Source organism: Naegleria lovaniensis (assembly GCF_003324165.1).
Source record: "Naegleria lovaniensis strain ATCC 30569 chromosome Unknown tig030, whole genome shotgun sequence".
In the NCBI taxonomy this organism is placed as follows: Eukaryota; Heterolobosea; class Eutetramitea; order Acrasida; family Naegleriidae; genus Naegleria; species Naegleria lovaniensis.
This window is the reverse complement of record NW_025407852.1, coordinates 494,304-510,160: the sequence shown is the minus strand read 5'-3', so window position 1 is coordinate 510,160 and position 15,857 is coordinate 494,304. Positions and strand designations below refer to the sequence as shown.

At 38.0% G+C, this 15,857-nt stretch overlaps 5 protein-coding genes across 5 annotated transcripts in view; 2 read left to right on the top strand and 3 right to left on the bottom strand.

Annotated features, from left to right (window-relative positions):
- The window catches only part of C9374_007811 (uncharacterized protein), a gene marked incomplete at both ends in the record, with an annotated part of 10,451 nt that extends 3,878 nt beyond the window's left edge, over positions 1–6,573 (bottom strand). Inside the window, 7 exons of the mRNA XM_044697818.1 lie at positions 35–883; positions 946–1,298; positions 1,360–2,696; positions 2,795–3,180; positions 3,386–6,238; positions 6,344–6,368; positions 6,502–6,573. Coding sequence (XP_044546435.1) covers positions 35–883; positions 946–1,298; positions 1,360–2,696; positions 2,795–3,180; positions 3,386–6,238; positions 6,344–6,368; positions 6,502–6,573 — 5,875 coding nt within the window. The remainder of the gene's footprint in view (positions 1–34; positions 884–945; positions 1,299–1,359; positions 2,697–2,794; positions 3,181–3,385; positions 6,239–6,343; positions 6,369–6,501) is intronic.
- An 846-nt stretch (positions 6,574–7,419) lies between these two features.
- Positions 7,420–10,016, top strand: C9374_007810 (uncharacterized protein; the record flags this gene model as incomplete). The annotated part of the gene is made up of 2 exons (XM_044697817.1): positions 7,420–8,329; positions 8,383–10,016. 2 exons carry the CDS (start codon positions 7,420–7,422, stop codon positions 10,014–10,016), a joined length of 2,544 nt encoding a protein of 847 aa, XP_044546434.1.
- Positions 10,017–10,116: 100 nt separating this feature from the next.
- Positions 10,117–11,965, bottom strand: C9374_007809 (uncharacterized protein; the record flags this gene model as incomplete). The annotated part of the gene is made up of 4 exons (XM_044697815.1): positions 10,117–10,237; positions 10,287–10,512; positions 10,565–10,873; positions 10,921–11,965. 4 exons carry the CDS (start codon positions 11,963–11,965, stop codon positions 10,117–10,119), a joined length of 1,701 nt encoding a protein of 566 aa, XP_044546433.1.
- A 443-nt stretch (positions 11,966–12,408) lies between these two features.
- C9374_007808 (uncharacterized protein) lies at positions 12,409–14,007 on the bottom strand (the record flags this gene model as incomplete). Its single annotated transcript, XM_044697814.1, has 2 exons — positions 12,409–13,034; positions 13,131–14,007. 2 exons carry the CDS (start codon positions 14,005–14,007, stop codon positions 12,409–12,411), a joined length of 1,503 nt encoding a protein of 500 aa, XP_044546432.1.
- Positions 14,008–14,921: 914 nt separating this feature from the next.
- On the top strand, positions 14,922–15,755 carry C9374_007807 (uncharacterized protein; the record flags this gene model as incomplete). Its single annotated transcript, XM_044697813.1, has 1 exon — positions 14,922–15,755. One exon carries the CDS (start codon positions 14,922–14,924, stop codon positions 15,753–15,755), a length of 834 nt encoding a protein of 277 aa, XP_044546431.1.
- Between the last annotated feature and the right edge of the window lie 102 nt (positions 15,756–15,857).

The following is a 15,857-nucleotide window of genomic DNA, read 5'->3' as shown; positions in this document are numbered from 1 at the left end:
TTTGAATCAGAATCAGAAAATCTTGACGCAAGACTAATGTTGACTCCAGTTGAATAAACACTTCTCCAATGGTAAGTAAATGAAGTGGTATTTGCTGTTGGAGCACCATTATTAATGGTAATGGAGATGGTTCCAGATACATATTCTTTGGAATCTGAAATTACAAAGGTAATGCTATTTACAGAGCCAACAAAACCACTCGTAGGCTTAAATAAAATTGATTTTCCACTGCCTGTTAAGGTCAATGTTCCTTGACTCGATGTTATGGAAGTGTAAGACGACAGAGTAAGGGAATCCGAGTCAGAATCCGAAGAGTTACCAATCACAGCAAAGGTGATGCCATTAACTGCAGATGACCACAGTCCATTGAATGATAGATTTTTAGTTGTAGGTATAGAATTTGTCACGTTAACACTCACTTTGGCCGTGGTTGTCGTCACGCCATCGGAAATGACATAGGTGAAAGTATCGACACCCAATGATGCTGTTTTAGGATAGTAAATAATTTTGTTGTTTTGAATAATTGGAGACGTGGAAGCCGATGATCCATACAAGGATGTTATATTAAGGGAATCACCATTTGGATCAACGTCATTAAATAATACGTCCAGGGTCAATGAAGTAACATTCCAATGCGTAGTAAACGAGTCATCTGTTGCAGTTGGAGCATTATTATAAACTACTAGAGTCACAGTATTGGTTACATCACCATTCGATGCATCATCAGTAACCACATAACTGAACGAAAGAGATCCGGTATATGCTGTCGAAGGCGCTGAAATTGTAACATTGGTTGAAGAGCCAGAAGTGACAGAAACACTTCCCACTGATGGTTGTGATGACATACTCTTCAATCTCAACGAGTCACCATCAGAATCGGTATCTGTTGGAGACAAATTCAAAACGTTTAAATAAATCCATCTCTAAACGTTCTCCACAACACACTGTAAGTCTTTACCGAGACACTTGGAGCTGTATTGGTCACAGAAACAGTGAATGCTGCAGATGTATTTTTCAAACCATCACTCACTACATAGGTCATGGACATGGTTCCGACAGTAGATGAAGGTACAAACGTTGCAACTCTATTTGAAATTGAATAAGCACCGCTTGATGGTTGAGTACCAGAATAGATTTGCAAATAAGGAGTATCTGTGCTATCAGAGTCAGCAATTAAGGAAGTCAAATTTTGAGTCAGTGTTGTCGTCCAGTGTGTGGTAGCTGTCAATGATGATGCGGTTGGAGTGTTATCATACACAGTGCATGTCACATTGATCATGGAAGATCCAGAGCTAGAGCTATATCTCAAAGTAAATGTTTCAGTTCCGTGTAAGTAATATATTTACCATCAGAAGACACCACAACTGTTCCTTTTGGTCTGGAGAGGAGATTAATGTTTGAGAGAGAGTGAGTGTATCTGTTGAATTAATCTTGGAGAGTGGATACAATACAGTGCCACCAGTTAAACTTGTTCTCCAATGAATATCATAGAATTGCTCTGTATCTGTTGGAACAGTGCTCTTGATTTGAACTGTAATAGTGGCTGTCGATGTTTTTAGCCCGTCACTAATTGTGTAATTGAATGAATCGGTTCCAACGCTAGTGACAAGACTAGAGCTTGGGAAATATTTTATCTTTCCATTTTCAATTGTTGCAACTCCAGAACCGTAAAGAGTAGAAGCAGTTGTTGAACTAATATACAAATACGCAACATCTTCAACATCACTATCAGTAGCTTGTGAAAGTACATCAATAGAAATACCAGTTTGAATATTGGCGCCATAATATTGAACAGTCATTGCTGCAGCAACTGGAGCATTGTCATACGAAATTGAAGTCAGTGTCTTGGTGTCAGAGTCTAAGCCATCAGAAAGCTTTACCGTACACGTATCAGTGCCCTCAAATGTTGTGTGTTGATACAGAACAAGTTTGATAGAACCAGAACTGACTAACGAGCATGAAGAACCAGAAACAATGGAAAGTGTCAATGTGTCACCGTCACTATCTTTTGCAGTGTTATAAATGGTGTAATTGAGACCAGAGTTTGCTGTTCTCCAATGTACAGTCTTGGTTTGATTTGAAATAGAAGGTATATTTGTGTTGGTAATTGTTAAAGTAACTGTGGCTGCGTTATTCGAAACTTGTGCTCCATCATATGCCTTGTAAGAAAATGTTTGAGTACCCTTTGTTGGGGAAGAAGCAAGAGTATAACGAATCGTAGTTCCAACAATTGAGGTTGTTCCTTGTGATGGCTGCGTCAATGAAGAGGAATAGATTGAGAGTGAATCACTATCAGCATCGACATCGTTGCTCAACACACTAATATCTGTATAGGTGTTAGACCAATGAACAGTTGCAGAATCAGTAACAGCAACAGGTCGATTATTTGTGACATTCACAGTCACAGTTTGAGAGGTGACAGCCAATCCATCGGTTACATAAAATGTGAATGTGTCAATACCAACATATCCTTGTGTTGGTTTGTAGAGTGCATACCCAGAACTTTGAGAAACAGTTCCATGAGATGGAGTTGAGAAAGGAGTTGAATATAGAGACAATATATCAGAGTCAGTATCTGAACAACCAGATAATACATCAATAGTGACTCCAGAGGAATAACTTGTCCATGGAGTGGAAATTGATTTAGCTGTGGCTGTTGGAGCGTTATTTTGAACCACCACTGTAAAAGTTGCATTCTGTGAGATCCATCCATCTGAATACTCGATAGTGAATGAAGATGAGCCAATCAATGGAGTTGTTGGAAGGGTCCATGTCACTTGTTTAGTTCCAGAACGGTTGTAATATTTGGAGTTCCATATGAAGTAGCTGAGGACACCAATTTAAAATCAATCGAGTCGCTATCAGCATCCGTAATGGTTGTTAATACGTTAATATTGGTTGAACTAGTTGTCCAATGAATGGTTGTAGAGAATGGACTTGAAACAGGTGCAGTATTTTGTACATTCACCGTCCAAGTGGAAGTCGAAGTGAGCAATCCATCTGTGAATGTAATGGTTATGGTTGCATTTCCAGTGAAATATTTGGTGGGTGTGAATGTGACATAACTTCCAGATCGAGAGACTGAACCTCCAGAAGAAATAGTGACTTGAGAAATAGACACTGTGTCTTGTGAGTCAGAATCTAGAGCGTTACACAATGCAATGACATCACGAGTATATCCTGAAGAAATAACATCAAAATGTTTCATGATATGAAGATGATGTTGGTGCATGATCATAAACAGTGATTACAACTTGCCATTGTGCACTTTGAGCACCATCAGTAACCGTGAGGTTGAACGAGTCTGATCCAATATAGTTGGACGTTTGTTTGTAAATAACATTTGGGACTATGGTAGAATTTCCATTAGAAATCACGACACTACCATGAGAAGGTTCAACAGATGCGCTCGTTTCGAATTGTAATGAGTCACCATCCGTGTCTGTTGGTTGAGCAACGTCATAAAGATTAATTTGAGTTCCAGCACTTTGAGTTGACCAATGAATGCTCTTTGTAATGACCTTATTCTTTGGTGCGTCACTATTGGTGGTAATCAATGTAACAGTGGCAGAAGAGCTTGTGAGAGGTCGATCCGTGGCTACATATGAAACTGTTTGAGTTCCAATTGATTGAGCACTTGGAGTAAATACCAAATTCTTATTATGACTACCCTTCACAATTGTTCCTTTAAAGTCTGAAGGAGTTGAAAGAGAGTAAACAGTAATTGGGTCGTTATTGTTGTCATAATCGTTAGCCAATACATCTAAGGAATTGCTTGATGATCTCCAATGCACAGTAAATGAATCAGCAACTGAAACCGGAGCCTTATCGGTCACTTGAACAGTCACAACACCAACTGCAGACTTTCCATAATCGCTAACAACATACGTGAAAGAATCCTGTCCAGTAAAGTTATAATTTGAATTACTGGTATATGAAAGAGCATCAGTGCCATCAGAAAGCTGAACCTTTACAACCACTCCTTTTGAAGGTTGAGTGAACGATTCAATGTGGAGAGCATCACCATCAGCATCAACATCATTGGCAAGAACTGAAATAGTGACGGATCCATCAAGCCAATGAACACTTGCAGAGTCAGCGTTAGCAGTAGGAGCCGAGTTGGTAACTGTCACAGTCACAGTAGCCACATTGGAAATATCAATTCCATCAGTTGCAGTGTAAGTAAAGGTAGAAGTGCCAGTAAATCCATTTGGAGGAGTATAAAGTACCTTCTTTCCACCTTGGAAACTTTGAACGGTTACGTAAGTTGGTGTTGACAACGATTTGATAACAAGGTTGTCATAATCACCCAGGTTGATGTCTTGGTCATTTGAAAATACATCAATGACGACTGATTGATTCCATGAAGCAGTAGCCGTGTCGTCATTACATTGAGGAGCATCATTCACAACATTCACAGTCACAGTTGCATAGTTTGAATTAGCTTCATCTACATCATAAATAGAATATGTGAAATAATCAATGTAGGTCTGATTCAAAGCTTGATAAGTGATAACCGAACTGGAGGAGGAAATACCAACTTGAATACCTTGTGTGCTTGTGGTGGCACCATTGTATTTAATCACATCTCCATTGGTGTCATAATCATTGGCAAGTAAGTTTAAGGAAGCAATTAACCCTTTGGAAACAGTGAAAGAATCAGCCACAGCAATTGGTGGAGTATTAGCCACAGTGACAATCAAATAACCAGTAGATTGGAAAATTCCATCTGTAGATCCATCTGAATTGGTATTGTTAACATAATAAGGAGCATAGTCCGTTCCAACAAAATTTGTAGCAGGAATATAAATGACATTATTGTCATCTAACATTCTAATTTCTCCTCCGTAAAGAGTTTCCAGTGAGGTAAAACTGAGCTTTAAAACATCTCCAGATGTGCTGTAATCGTTGGAGACGACATTCGCTGTTACATTGGAGTTCTTTGAACAGTAAGCAGTATCATTGACAGCAACTGGTGCAACAGGAACCACATTGATGGTAATCTTGGCAGTAACAACATCAATGGTGTCAGAAATCTTAATTTGGAAGCTTTCTGAATAAACAGTTCCACTCTCTGGTGTATAGATCAACTTGTAAGTATTGGTTGTCACTGAGTAAAAGTCTTGGGTTGGGTAATTGACTTGGTCAATCGCAGAATATTCAACAAGTTGGAAAGAGCCTCGACTTGGTTTTGTAAGCATTGAAACATAGACTGTATCTAGCATGTCTTCATCTGTGTAGGACAAATCAAGAATGTTGTTTGTAGAATTCTTTGGTACATTGAAAACTCGATCACCACCTGTTGGAGGAGTATTCACAATTTTAACAAACACAAAACTACTTCCATAGAGAGAACCATCAGTAATTTGATATTCCCATGAGTCAATTTGAGGCTCAATTTGTGGAGGTGGTATGTATGAAATGTTTTGCTTATCATCAGATATGACAAGAGTACCAACAGAACCAGAACCAGCAGAATAGATGGTAATAGTATCGCTATTGATATCGTAGTCATTGGCTAACACATTGAGAACAGTCTTTGTGTTCTTTGCAACAACAAAATAGTCAGGAGTACACACTGGAGCATCATTGACAACTGTAACTTTGATATTGGCACTCACAGTTGAATTACCATCACTGACTGCGTATGTGAATGAATCTTCACTATTGAAACCAGTGGGTGGAGTATAATAAACATAGAGAGAATCATAGCTAATGGAAGAGTCATTCACAGCTGATGATCCAACACCAACCACAGTTAAAGTATCACTAGTGTCAGGATCAGAAATCATTCCACCATTATCACTGACATAGCTGAAAACATCAAATGCATTCTTAATAGAATTCTTGCTCACAGTATACGCCAAATCGATCAATTCAGGAGCTCTGTTTAAAATCTCAATATAAACTACAGCAGATGAAACCACATAGTTATTGGTAACATAGTAAGTAAATGTATCGTTACCAGCATAAGAGCCACTTGAGGTATAGACAACTTTTCCACTTCCTGTCATGACCGCAGTACCATGAAGAGGTTGAGTGACATTCACCAATGTTAAATTCAAAGAACGAGGATCAACATCATTCGACAATGGATAGATGGTAAAAGGAATTTGCTTGTACACTTGAGCATAGTCATCTTTGGCATTGGGGGAGCTGATTCCAGCTGAAACAATGACCATGATGATGGTTACAACTACAGAAGCGACCACCATGGCACTGATAATACCACCAACCACTGACGAGAAAATAATCAACAACATGAACACAAGTATAATATGTTGTGAGCGCAATAACAATGTTCAACAAAAGATGACAACATTTGAGAAATTTCGAAACTTACCTGTTTGAGCAATGGTTCCTCCTTTCTGTGAGAGAGGAGTTATGGTAACGACCAAAACATGGCATGTAAAATCACCATTGTTAAATAACAATCAAGAAATATGTGCCATCATGCATGTTGTTCACAATACATGAACAAAACCACCACATAAAACGTACCAACAAGGAAGGATTAATGCCAAAAACACTTCTACCAACAGTGGTAGAACCAAGTGTAATTTGTTCTGGCATTAGAAAAATAAGTTCAAGCAAGTACTGTTGTTTTTTCTAAAATGTTTTTGTTCCCAAATGTAAAACTGTCACCTGTTGTCATTGTGCACAGTAAATAAGGTGGACAAGAACTTGCATCAGAACTAGTTTTCCTTCAATTCTGTTCAGCTTCAGAATGACAGATTACCTAGAGAACACAGCAGTGCGCAGATTCAAACTAAGTCTAAATGGCAAATGTTGTTCAATTTGAATTCGAAATTGATAAAGAACTTGCTGAAAATCGCATGTTTGGAGTTTGGATGCGAGAACTAAATTTACAGCGACAATTTTCATTTTCTAATTCAAACCGACACAAAAATTCAACACTCACCATCATCACAAGGCTGCGGTCATTCAATAATAATTTTAACATCATCCTCATGTATAGCAATACCAATTAATATTGTGCCAACACAACCGTTTCCGGATCTTTGGGAAAAGTAGTTGTACAAAAACCACTCGGAGCAGGGCAAGCATCATGGTAAACTGTCCCAAAATTTTTCTTGTGGGTTGTCTTTATTCAGAGAGATTTCGCGCCATATAAAATTTGTAACGGTCATCTTGACAAAAAATTCACTTGACACCAGGCCAATGAACTTTTCATCATAACAACAGCACAGCTCTGGCACGAGATACGTCAGTCTGAACTTGAGATGTCAATGATACGTGATTACATCTCTCAATTTTAGACGCATCTACAACAATCCGAGATGACGCGTTCCTGGTGCTTCAGAGCTATCTCTTCAAACCAATTTACTACCTCCGAGCTTTTAGTTCTTCATACAAAAAACCACCTCCATTGCTAACCGACTAATTATTAGTATTCAAATGCCGAAACGGAATCAAATTATTCAAACCCCAATTTCAACGGCTACGAGTCACTCGGATGAAGAGTCAATGACGGAAGATGTTGAGAAACCATTCCAGCCCAACTCGGAATTGTCATCGTCTTCCATTTTTCGTTGGTGCTTTTCCATCAAGTTTTGTTTATCCTTTCTGATTGCCGTGTTCATCTTGTTTGGAGTGGTCATTATTTCTGCGGTATGGCTTGGAACTTTGATCCCACCCAATGTGGTTCTGAGTCAGGATGTCAGACGTGCTGATTTCAATGGAATCATTTCCAAGATTTCACGTACTTTGCAAGAAGTTGAATTATCGACAGAAGCCATGAAAAGTCAAATGAATCCCTTGTTGGATTTTAATGATTTTGAAAAATTTGAACTGGCTCTCTATTCTGCATACAAGTATGATTTTCAGAAAACACAAGGGTTGGTAAAAACATCACATTTTGGAGACAATAAGGGTAATGGAATTGGAATGACCATGATTCCTAGTATGGGTCCAATTCTCTTCAATTTCACTCCAGCTCAGGCAGTTGTTTACTTTTGCAATCCAGATTTTGACAAGTATGACCATTGTAAGAGAAATGCAGCACCTGACATGGTGTCCAGCTCTGGAAGCACTGCAGATTTTATGAATCGTTGCAATGCCTACCCAAATCTGTCATCATGGTTTCAAAGTTTTGTAATGGAAACAAGTGTGAATTTTGACACTTTTGTAAACTTTGTGACTTGTTTCAAGTTGGATGTGCCTGATGCTAAAGGAAACAAATTTAGACAATTCTTTTACAAATCTTTGACTGTGGTGAGCTTTTCAGAGTATTTGCACAATATGACCATGACTATTAGCGGTTCCAAGAGCTTCATTGTCGAACTTGGTACTGATTATCTATTAGCAAGTAAGTTGTGCGAAGCATTTACTTTTTCGAATTTCGAAACTAACATTGAACAGTCGACAAACCTGACGTAAAAATGACCATCAAAAACACAAATGGAAAAGTAGAAAGGAAGACAGCAATTACTGTCGAGGATGAAAAAACAAATTCCGTTGCCAAGTACATTTATACATATTTGAACAACAACTTGTCATCCTTGACATGTAACACACACGTGACCATTGAATCATCGACTGATTACATTTCCATGTATCGATTATGCACTGCTTCAGAGCTCAACTGGCTCTTTGTCTTGTCCATTCCTAAATGGAATTACGACAAGTCTATCATTATCGGTGTTCTTGTTGCCATTGGATGTGCATGCATCATTACAGTGTTTGGTTTGACCTTTTCAACTGTAATCTCCTTGAAAATCGTAAAACCTTTCTACAACTTGATGGAACAATTCGAAGCCGTTTCCAACATGGACCTTAACAGCGTCAAAGTCCATTCAAGCAAATTCTATGAAGTCAATCAATTGCAAAAACACTTTTTAGATATGATTGGAATGATCAAACAATATAGAGCTTTCATTCCAGCTCATTTATTATCTCAAATAGAGCAGCATAATAGTGGGGCCAAATACGAGACCACTTCAACAAAGCAAGCAGCAGAATCGAAAGATGAACTTGCTTCCAGAGGTCAAGCCTCACACGCTGCAGAATCCTCATCGACTTCTGACATGAACAAATCAAGTTTGAAACGACTCTCTTCCAAACTTTCGAACGTTGCCAAACGAAATGGTTCCAACATGTTTTCTCTGTTTTTTGAAAAGAAGAAAATTACTCACATGTTAATTCATATGCAAGGATTTTCACAGATTTTGACACAAGTGGAAAATCCAACGAGCTGTATTGAGTTTTTGTCCCAAGTTTTTGAGCAAGTGAATACTGTGTGTAGAGTGAGTGGAGGGCTGATTGGTGGCTTTTCAAATGATTCCTTAACCATTTCATTCAATTCATCATCTGACAATGCGAAACATATTGAAAAAGCAGTACAAGCAGGTAAATCTATTTCTGAGAAACTCGCATCGAAATTAAAAGGAACAGACACCAAGAAGGGCCAGAATTCCAAGTTGTCAAATTCTCAAACGTCATTCAGAATTGCCATATGCTCCCAAGACAGTATTTGCGGAAACGTTGGTACCAACGAATCGAAGAGTTTCACAATTATTTCAAATGCATCACGAAATTTGGAAGCAATGATTGCAGTGGCGTGTCATTTCGATACGGGCATACTTGTGAGCGAAACAGTCCACCAAACCATTCAATCATTGTATCACACAAGATTTGTTGAAAGCATTCCAAACATTCCAGACGATGAATATTCCTCACTGGAGTGGACAAGTAGCTTGGCTGGAAACTCGTCTTCACTTCCATGGCATTTTGGAGACATTTCCTCACACAAATCCTCGAATATTTACGAGGTTGGAGAACTTTCTGCACACAACGCTGATGAATGGATGTATGAAATGCAAGAACAAGAGAAGAAGGCGATTTGGAAAAAGTACAACATGGCTTGTAAATACATGCTGACAGATCATGATCTATCTCAAGCGTTGAGCTTGCTCCAGGAATTCAGTGATGAGCAGCATGGTACTGATAAATTGGCTTTGCATCACATTGAAAAATGCAAACAAAGAATACAATAACACCTCACACCTCAAATAAAAATTGTTCGTTCGAATAAAATTCTCTCTAACTCTTTGGTGTCTAATGACAATTCCGTTTTACTGATTCCAAAAAACATGTCTACGAAGTTGAAAGCCCAACCACGTGAAGATGCCTAACAGAAATGCACACAGAGCTACATAAACAGTGCGTGCAACATGAAAAGCTCAAAAAGAGCCACATGGGGACAAACAATGGAGTCCTGGTATGGTTATTGATGATTTAAAACGAATGCAAATTTCTATACTTACCATATTGATGTTATGATCAAATCCAATCTCAGTGCAATGATAATGAACCATACTTGGTAAAAAAGAGCAAATAAAACATGAGCAGTAATGCCATACAATCCCACACAGCCACCTTCCTTTCCATCGCTTATTCCTGCACATGCCGCATACCAACAGCACATACAATTTACAAAAAGCAAAAAAATCCAAGCTGGTAGTAAAACGAGGTTCCAATACGTAGTTATAACTATTCAAAATGCAATGTCACAATAATTATCTCAAAATTATGTCCCACTTACCACCATCCAATTTCAAACCAATCAACAATATTTGTACTGATGAGATTATCACCAACAAGCTGTTAGTGACATAGGAGCAATAACTGGTTAATCGTGAGTCGCTGCTTATCGTTTTGTTGGATCGGCTGTGTTTGTAAAATATTAATGGACCAATGCAATAGAAAATTGTGTAAACATGACAAGGAATGAACAACAAAGAAAACGGAGAATACACAGCAGCAAACCAAATATACTTTGATAAATAGCCCAAAATGAACAAGAGCCAAATCCATAAATGCCAAACTGACAAATTAATACTCTCTTTCCAACCTAAAAAAAAGGTTAATTTTTCATCATAACTCAATAAAACTACTGACCATCATCAAAATCAGATTCTTCCTGTGGCTCAGAATCCGAAAATGTCCATTTCTTGTTCGAGTAACCAGCATCTAATGCTCCAACTTGAAGATATTCCAAATATTTGTTTCGTTTCTTTTCAAGTGAATATGGATCAATAAGAAGCGAGATACTAATGAATAAATAAGTGCCAAGAGCGAAAAAAAAAGGAAGACTGCAAAATCCAACTTGTGAAATATCGATAAATCCATCCATTAACAAAGGAACAAGAATGCTGAATATTGCAAAACAAGTGAAGAAAATTTGAGGTGCCAGGAATCCATATCCACATTGAAAGCATGTTTGCACTTGTTCAATAACTGGCACATTTTCTTTGGACTCCTCCCTTAGAAATTGGATGGTCGAATTTTCTTTAAGCTTCCTTAAAAATTCGTGTCTAAACTGTTGTGTAATGGTGGTATCTTTTTCGACGCTGCTAAATGTATAGGCCTGATATATTGGTGACCATATTTCATCGCTACTAGACAAATCTCGGAACCTTCTACTCACTCCACCAATAATAATCAATTCTTTCGGAGTCATGAACATGAAAAAATATCGAATGATATCATCATACATTTCGCCCAAACATTTCGGAGCATCAACAGTACCCCAATCACATTTTGGTAATGGTGCAATATAACCTATGGTTACTCCACAATTTTTGCTGATCAATGTTGTTGATTCTTCTGCTGATGAGTTCATGTTGTTATTTTCAAAATGTTGCACACTATTCTTTTTCCTGAATGACGGAATTTTGTTGGAAAACATCTCACTCAAGAAATCCTTTTTGCTTCGGATATGTTCTTTAATCGTCGTTGATGCAAGTTTTCCCGAATGGTTGTTGTTGGCATCTTCATTGATCTGTACAGAAACAGCCTCTCCAGAGGAGGCCGAAGCTTGATATCCAATTGTTGTAGTTGTTATTATTGTATGATTATTCTCTTCCGCATGAGCCTCCGATTTCTCGTGTAGCTCACTCAAAGAAGAAGAAGACTGCTCTGTTTGAGGTGGCTCATCACTCATTTTTTTATTGTTTTAATTTTGCTGCAATCGATTGAATCTTGCACACAAAATGCACTTGACCTTTGTGGAGCGATCTTGGAAATCTTGGTCGACTCTGTTCATGATGATTGGAACATGGTTCGAATAACAAAAAGTTCATGGGCTCTTTACCAATAAGCATACCAACGATCACTCACTTCATGCCAATGCGGAAGGCTTTCCTCAAGTCCTTCATAGCGTTTACATGCTTGGGTTGTTACGGATCGGGTCTTACATCTCATGGCTTTATGATTGTAACTCTTCCATTCTTTATTGGACGGAGTGGTCCCAAAGGGGTGCTTGAGTCCTCGTCGACTGTTCTTTGAATTGGTCATCGTGAATTGATAACTATTTTTATTTTTTTTTAAATTCAAGATCGGACCGAGCATTTTTGGGATGGAAATTGAAATTCATTGAGGCTCAATTCATTCATCCTTGGTCAATAATCTTTCGAAAATATGCATGTAGTTCACCACAGATTCCACATAAACACTCTCATCGATATATTCATCATTGTCATGTAATAATACCTTTGTTCGAGGCATGTAGGAATATCCTAACACATTCACTCCTTTCGATCTTGGATAACGAGCGTCAGTTCCTGCAGGAACAATCACAAAATCAGTGTTCATTCTCTCATTGACAATACTTTCGAACTTTTTAACAAATGGATCATTCAAATCGGTGAGTGGATTATCCATGATTTGATGAATGAATTTCACACTTCCGTTCACATAAGCAGCCCAATCATTTCTAATCAAATGATCGACTTCGGTCGTATCAGCTCCTGGATAGAGTCTCATATCGAAAAGGGCAACTGTAGTTCGAGGAATGACATTGGGATTTGAGAATTCACCTGTTCTTGGATCTGTATGACCAGCTCGAATGCCTGTCAAGTTAATGGTAATTACAGAGCTACTTGATTTCTTCTTTCTTGGATTGGTGGTGGACAATTTCATTTGTAATTCTTGATGTTCTCTGAATGGAAATATCTTGTCTTTCAATAATCGATGGAGTTTCTCTGTGGAGGTGTCCTTAATAAATTGTGAACCTTAACACGTGTTGTGTGTGAAAAATATTTTTCAAAATTATGTTGCACATCATGATGGTCCAGATCTGAAACAATATCCACAAGGAAATAACGTACCGTGACCGACATTTCCAGGAATAGTAATTTCAAACCACCAATTTGCTTTTTCTCCATAAAATACTTGAACAGTATCATCATTCAATCCACTGGCAATTCCTTCATCGAGACCAAATCTTACGTTCAATTCTGTCCATAATGCAACTAATTCTGGAGACAATAAACATCCCCAACCTTTCCTACCACCAATTTCTTCATCAGCAGTAAACGCAATATGTAAATTTCTCTCTGGCTGCCAGTTGTCATTGGCTTTCAACAATTGATTCACAGCTTCCAAATAAGCACTTCCCACACATTTCATATCCTGGCTTCCTCTCGAATATATTCTTCGATCAATCACATTTTGATGATCATCCAAAACATCCACAACAGTTGCATTAAATGGAGGATACGACCATTTCTCTTCATCAGCAGGAACAACATCCATATGTGAACTCACCAATACTGAACCTTCCTTGGGATACTTTCCTTTCACTGTTAAAATAAAATTCGGAGTTGTTCCATCACATGAGAAGACTTGATACTTGAATCTTTCATTTTCTCCAACTTGTGAAATGTACTTGTTCACATGATGTGAAATTTTGAAATCACCTCCAATGATGGTAGGTTTCGTTTTTTGAGAAGTTGATGATTTTACATAATTTGTTTCAATATAATGAATGAGAAAATCAATGGCCAAATCGTACTTGGGATTTGGATGTTGAGTTGGCACTTGAAGATATTGTTGAAATCTTTGAGTGATGGAACGAATTTCTTGTGGAGCAAAGGATGCATTCGAAACCATGCAAATGTTGTGAAGAAGTATGAAAAGACAACAACATGATGCAATGAGTGTGATGGCTGCAACTCGACGTCGAATCGTGGAGGATGTTGTCATGATTTTTTTGAAAGATTCTTTTGATTGGATTCGCATTGAGTTCCAAGGAGGAAAGATAGATCAAAAAAATATTTTCATGAATGACCGCATCACATCTCTCTCCCAGCTTGATTCCGTTTTTTTATGATTGGATCATCAAAAATGAAACTTTAATTTTTTAAATTTTCGGAACTGATTTCCGAATGTGTTTTGTGGATTTTCATTGAACATAAAATCTTATGTCATCATTGGTTTCATTGATAATTTCAGCGATTTCAATGATGAACGAATACACTCTCGAAAATGATCTGCCTACACGTAATCATGAGGTTCATTTCATAATATTTACAACACTCGGATTGCGAAACCAAACATTCTTTTCATTCCATGGAGAAGAGACTCTTAAACCATCCAATGAAATCGCTGAAATTATCAAAATTATGAATCGGACTGAATACACACAACTAACATTCAGAAAGTGTTGAAATATTCACACGCATTCACACATGACCTTACGTTTGATTGAAAAAAAAAACTCAACAAAATTTCCACCTCAATTATACTCCTCTCTGGCTCAACATTAATCCAATGTCTGCTACTACTTGTCCACTCCTTTTCACACATAATCTTGGATATCCAAGAATTGGTGTTCACAGAGAGCTTAAACTCGCTCTCGAGAGTTATTGGTCTGGAAAAAGCACTTTGCAGGAATTACAACATGCAGCATGTGAAGTTAGAAAATATCATTGGAAACAACAGGCTCAAGTTGGAAAATTGAATTTAATTCCAGTGGGAGACTTTGCATGGTATGATCATGTGTTGGAATGGACAACCACGATTGGATGTATTCCTCGTCGTTTCTTGTTGAATGCAAAGGAGAGTGAACATGCATCCGTGGATCCTCTTCTGATTTTCATCTTGATACCTTGTTTAGAATGGCAAGAGGTCGAGCTCCTACTGGAAAACCAACAGCTGCATGTGAAATGACCAAATGGTTCGATACCAATTATCATTTCATTACTCCTGAAATTGAACCCTCTCAAGAATTTCAATTAATTAGGACTAGTTTGTTCGAACAAGTTAAAGAAGCTCAAGAAGTGATTGGTTTGGATCGTGTCAAGGTGGTTCTTGTCGGTCCTCTTACATGGCTTTATTTAGCAAAAGGTGTGGAGTTTACAAACGGAGCCGATGATTCTAAAAAGCTCCATACCGTGTTGCCCAAGTTGTTGCCCATTTATCAACAAGTATTGAAACAACTTTCAGAAATGGGTGTGAAATGGGTTCAAATCGACGAGCCCATTCTCGTCATGGATTTGAATGAGGAATGGCAACAAGCATTTGTGAAAACCTACTCTCAAGATTTGGTTGCTTCTCAACAAGGTTTTGCATGCAAGATTTTATTGGCCACCTATTTTGGACCCTTGTTGAACAATGTGAAAACTTGTGTCCAATTGCATGTCGATGCCGTTCATTTGGATGGCGTTCGTTCTGGCCATCAACAACAAGAACATTTAGAAAATTTCTTGTCAGAACTCACTCGATTTGAAAAGACACATCCAGAAATCAAAAAGAAGATTATTTCATTGGGTCTAGTCGATGGACGAAATGTTTGGAAAACAGATTTAGAGAAATGCGTGCAAACGATCAAGTCTGTGGTGAACCATTCAGAGTTTGGTCTTTCACACGAGAGAGTGTGGATTGCACCTTCGTGTTCATTGCTTCATGTGCCATTGGATCTTTCCTTGAGACTAAACTTGATGATGAGTTAAAGAGTTGGTTAGCATTTGCAGTTCAAAAATTGGAAGAACTTTACCTATTGAGTCATTCCTTAATGATTAATGATGACCACTCGACCACCTGTTCAACAACGG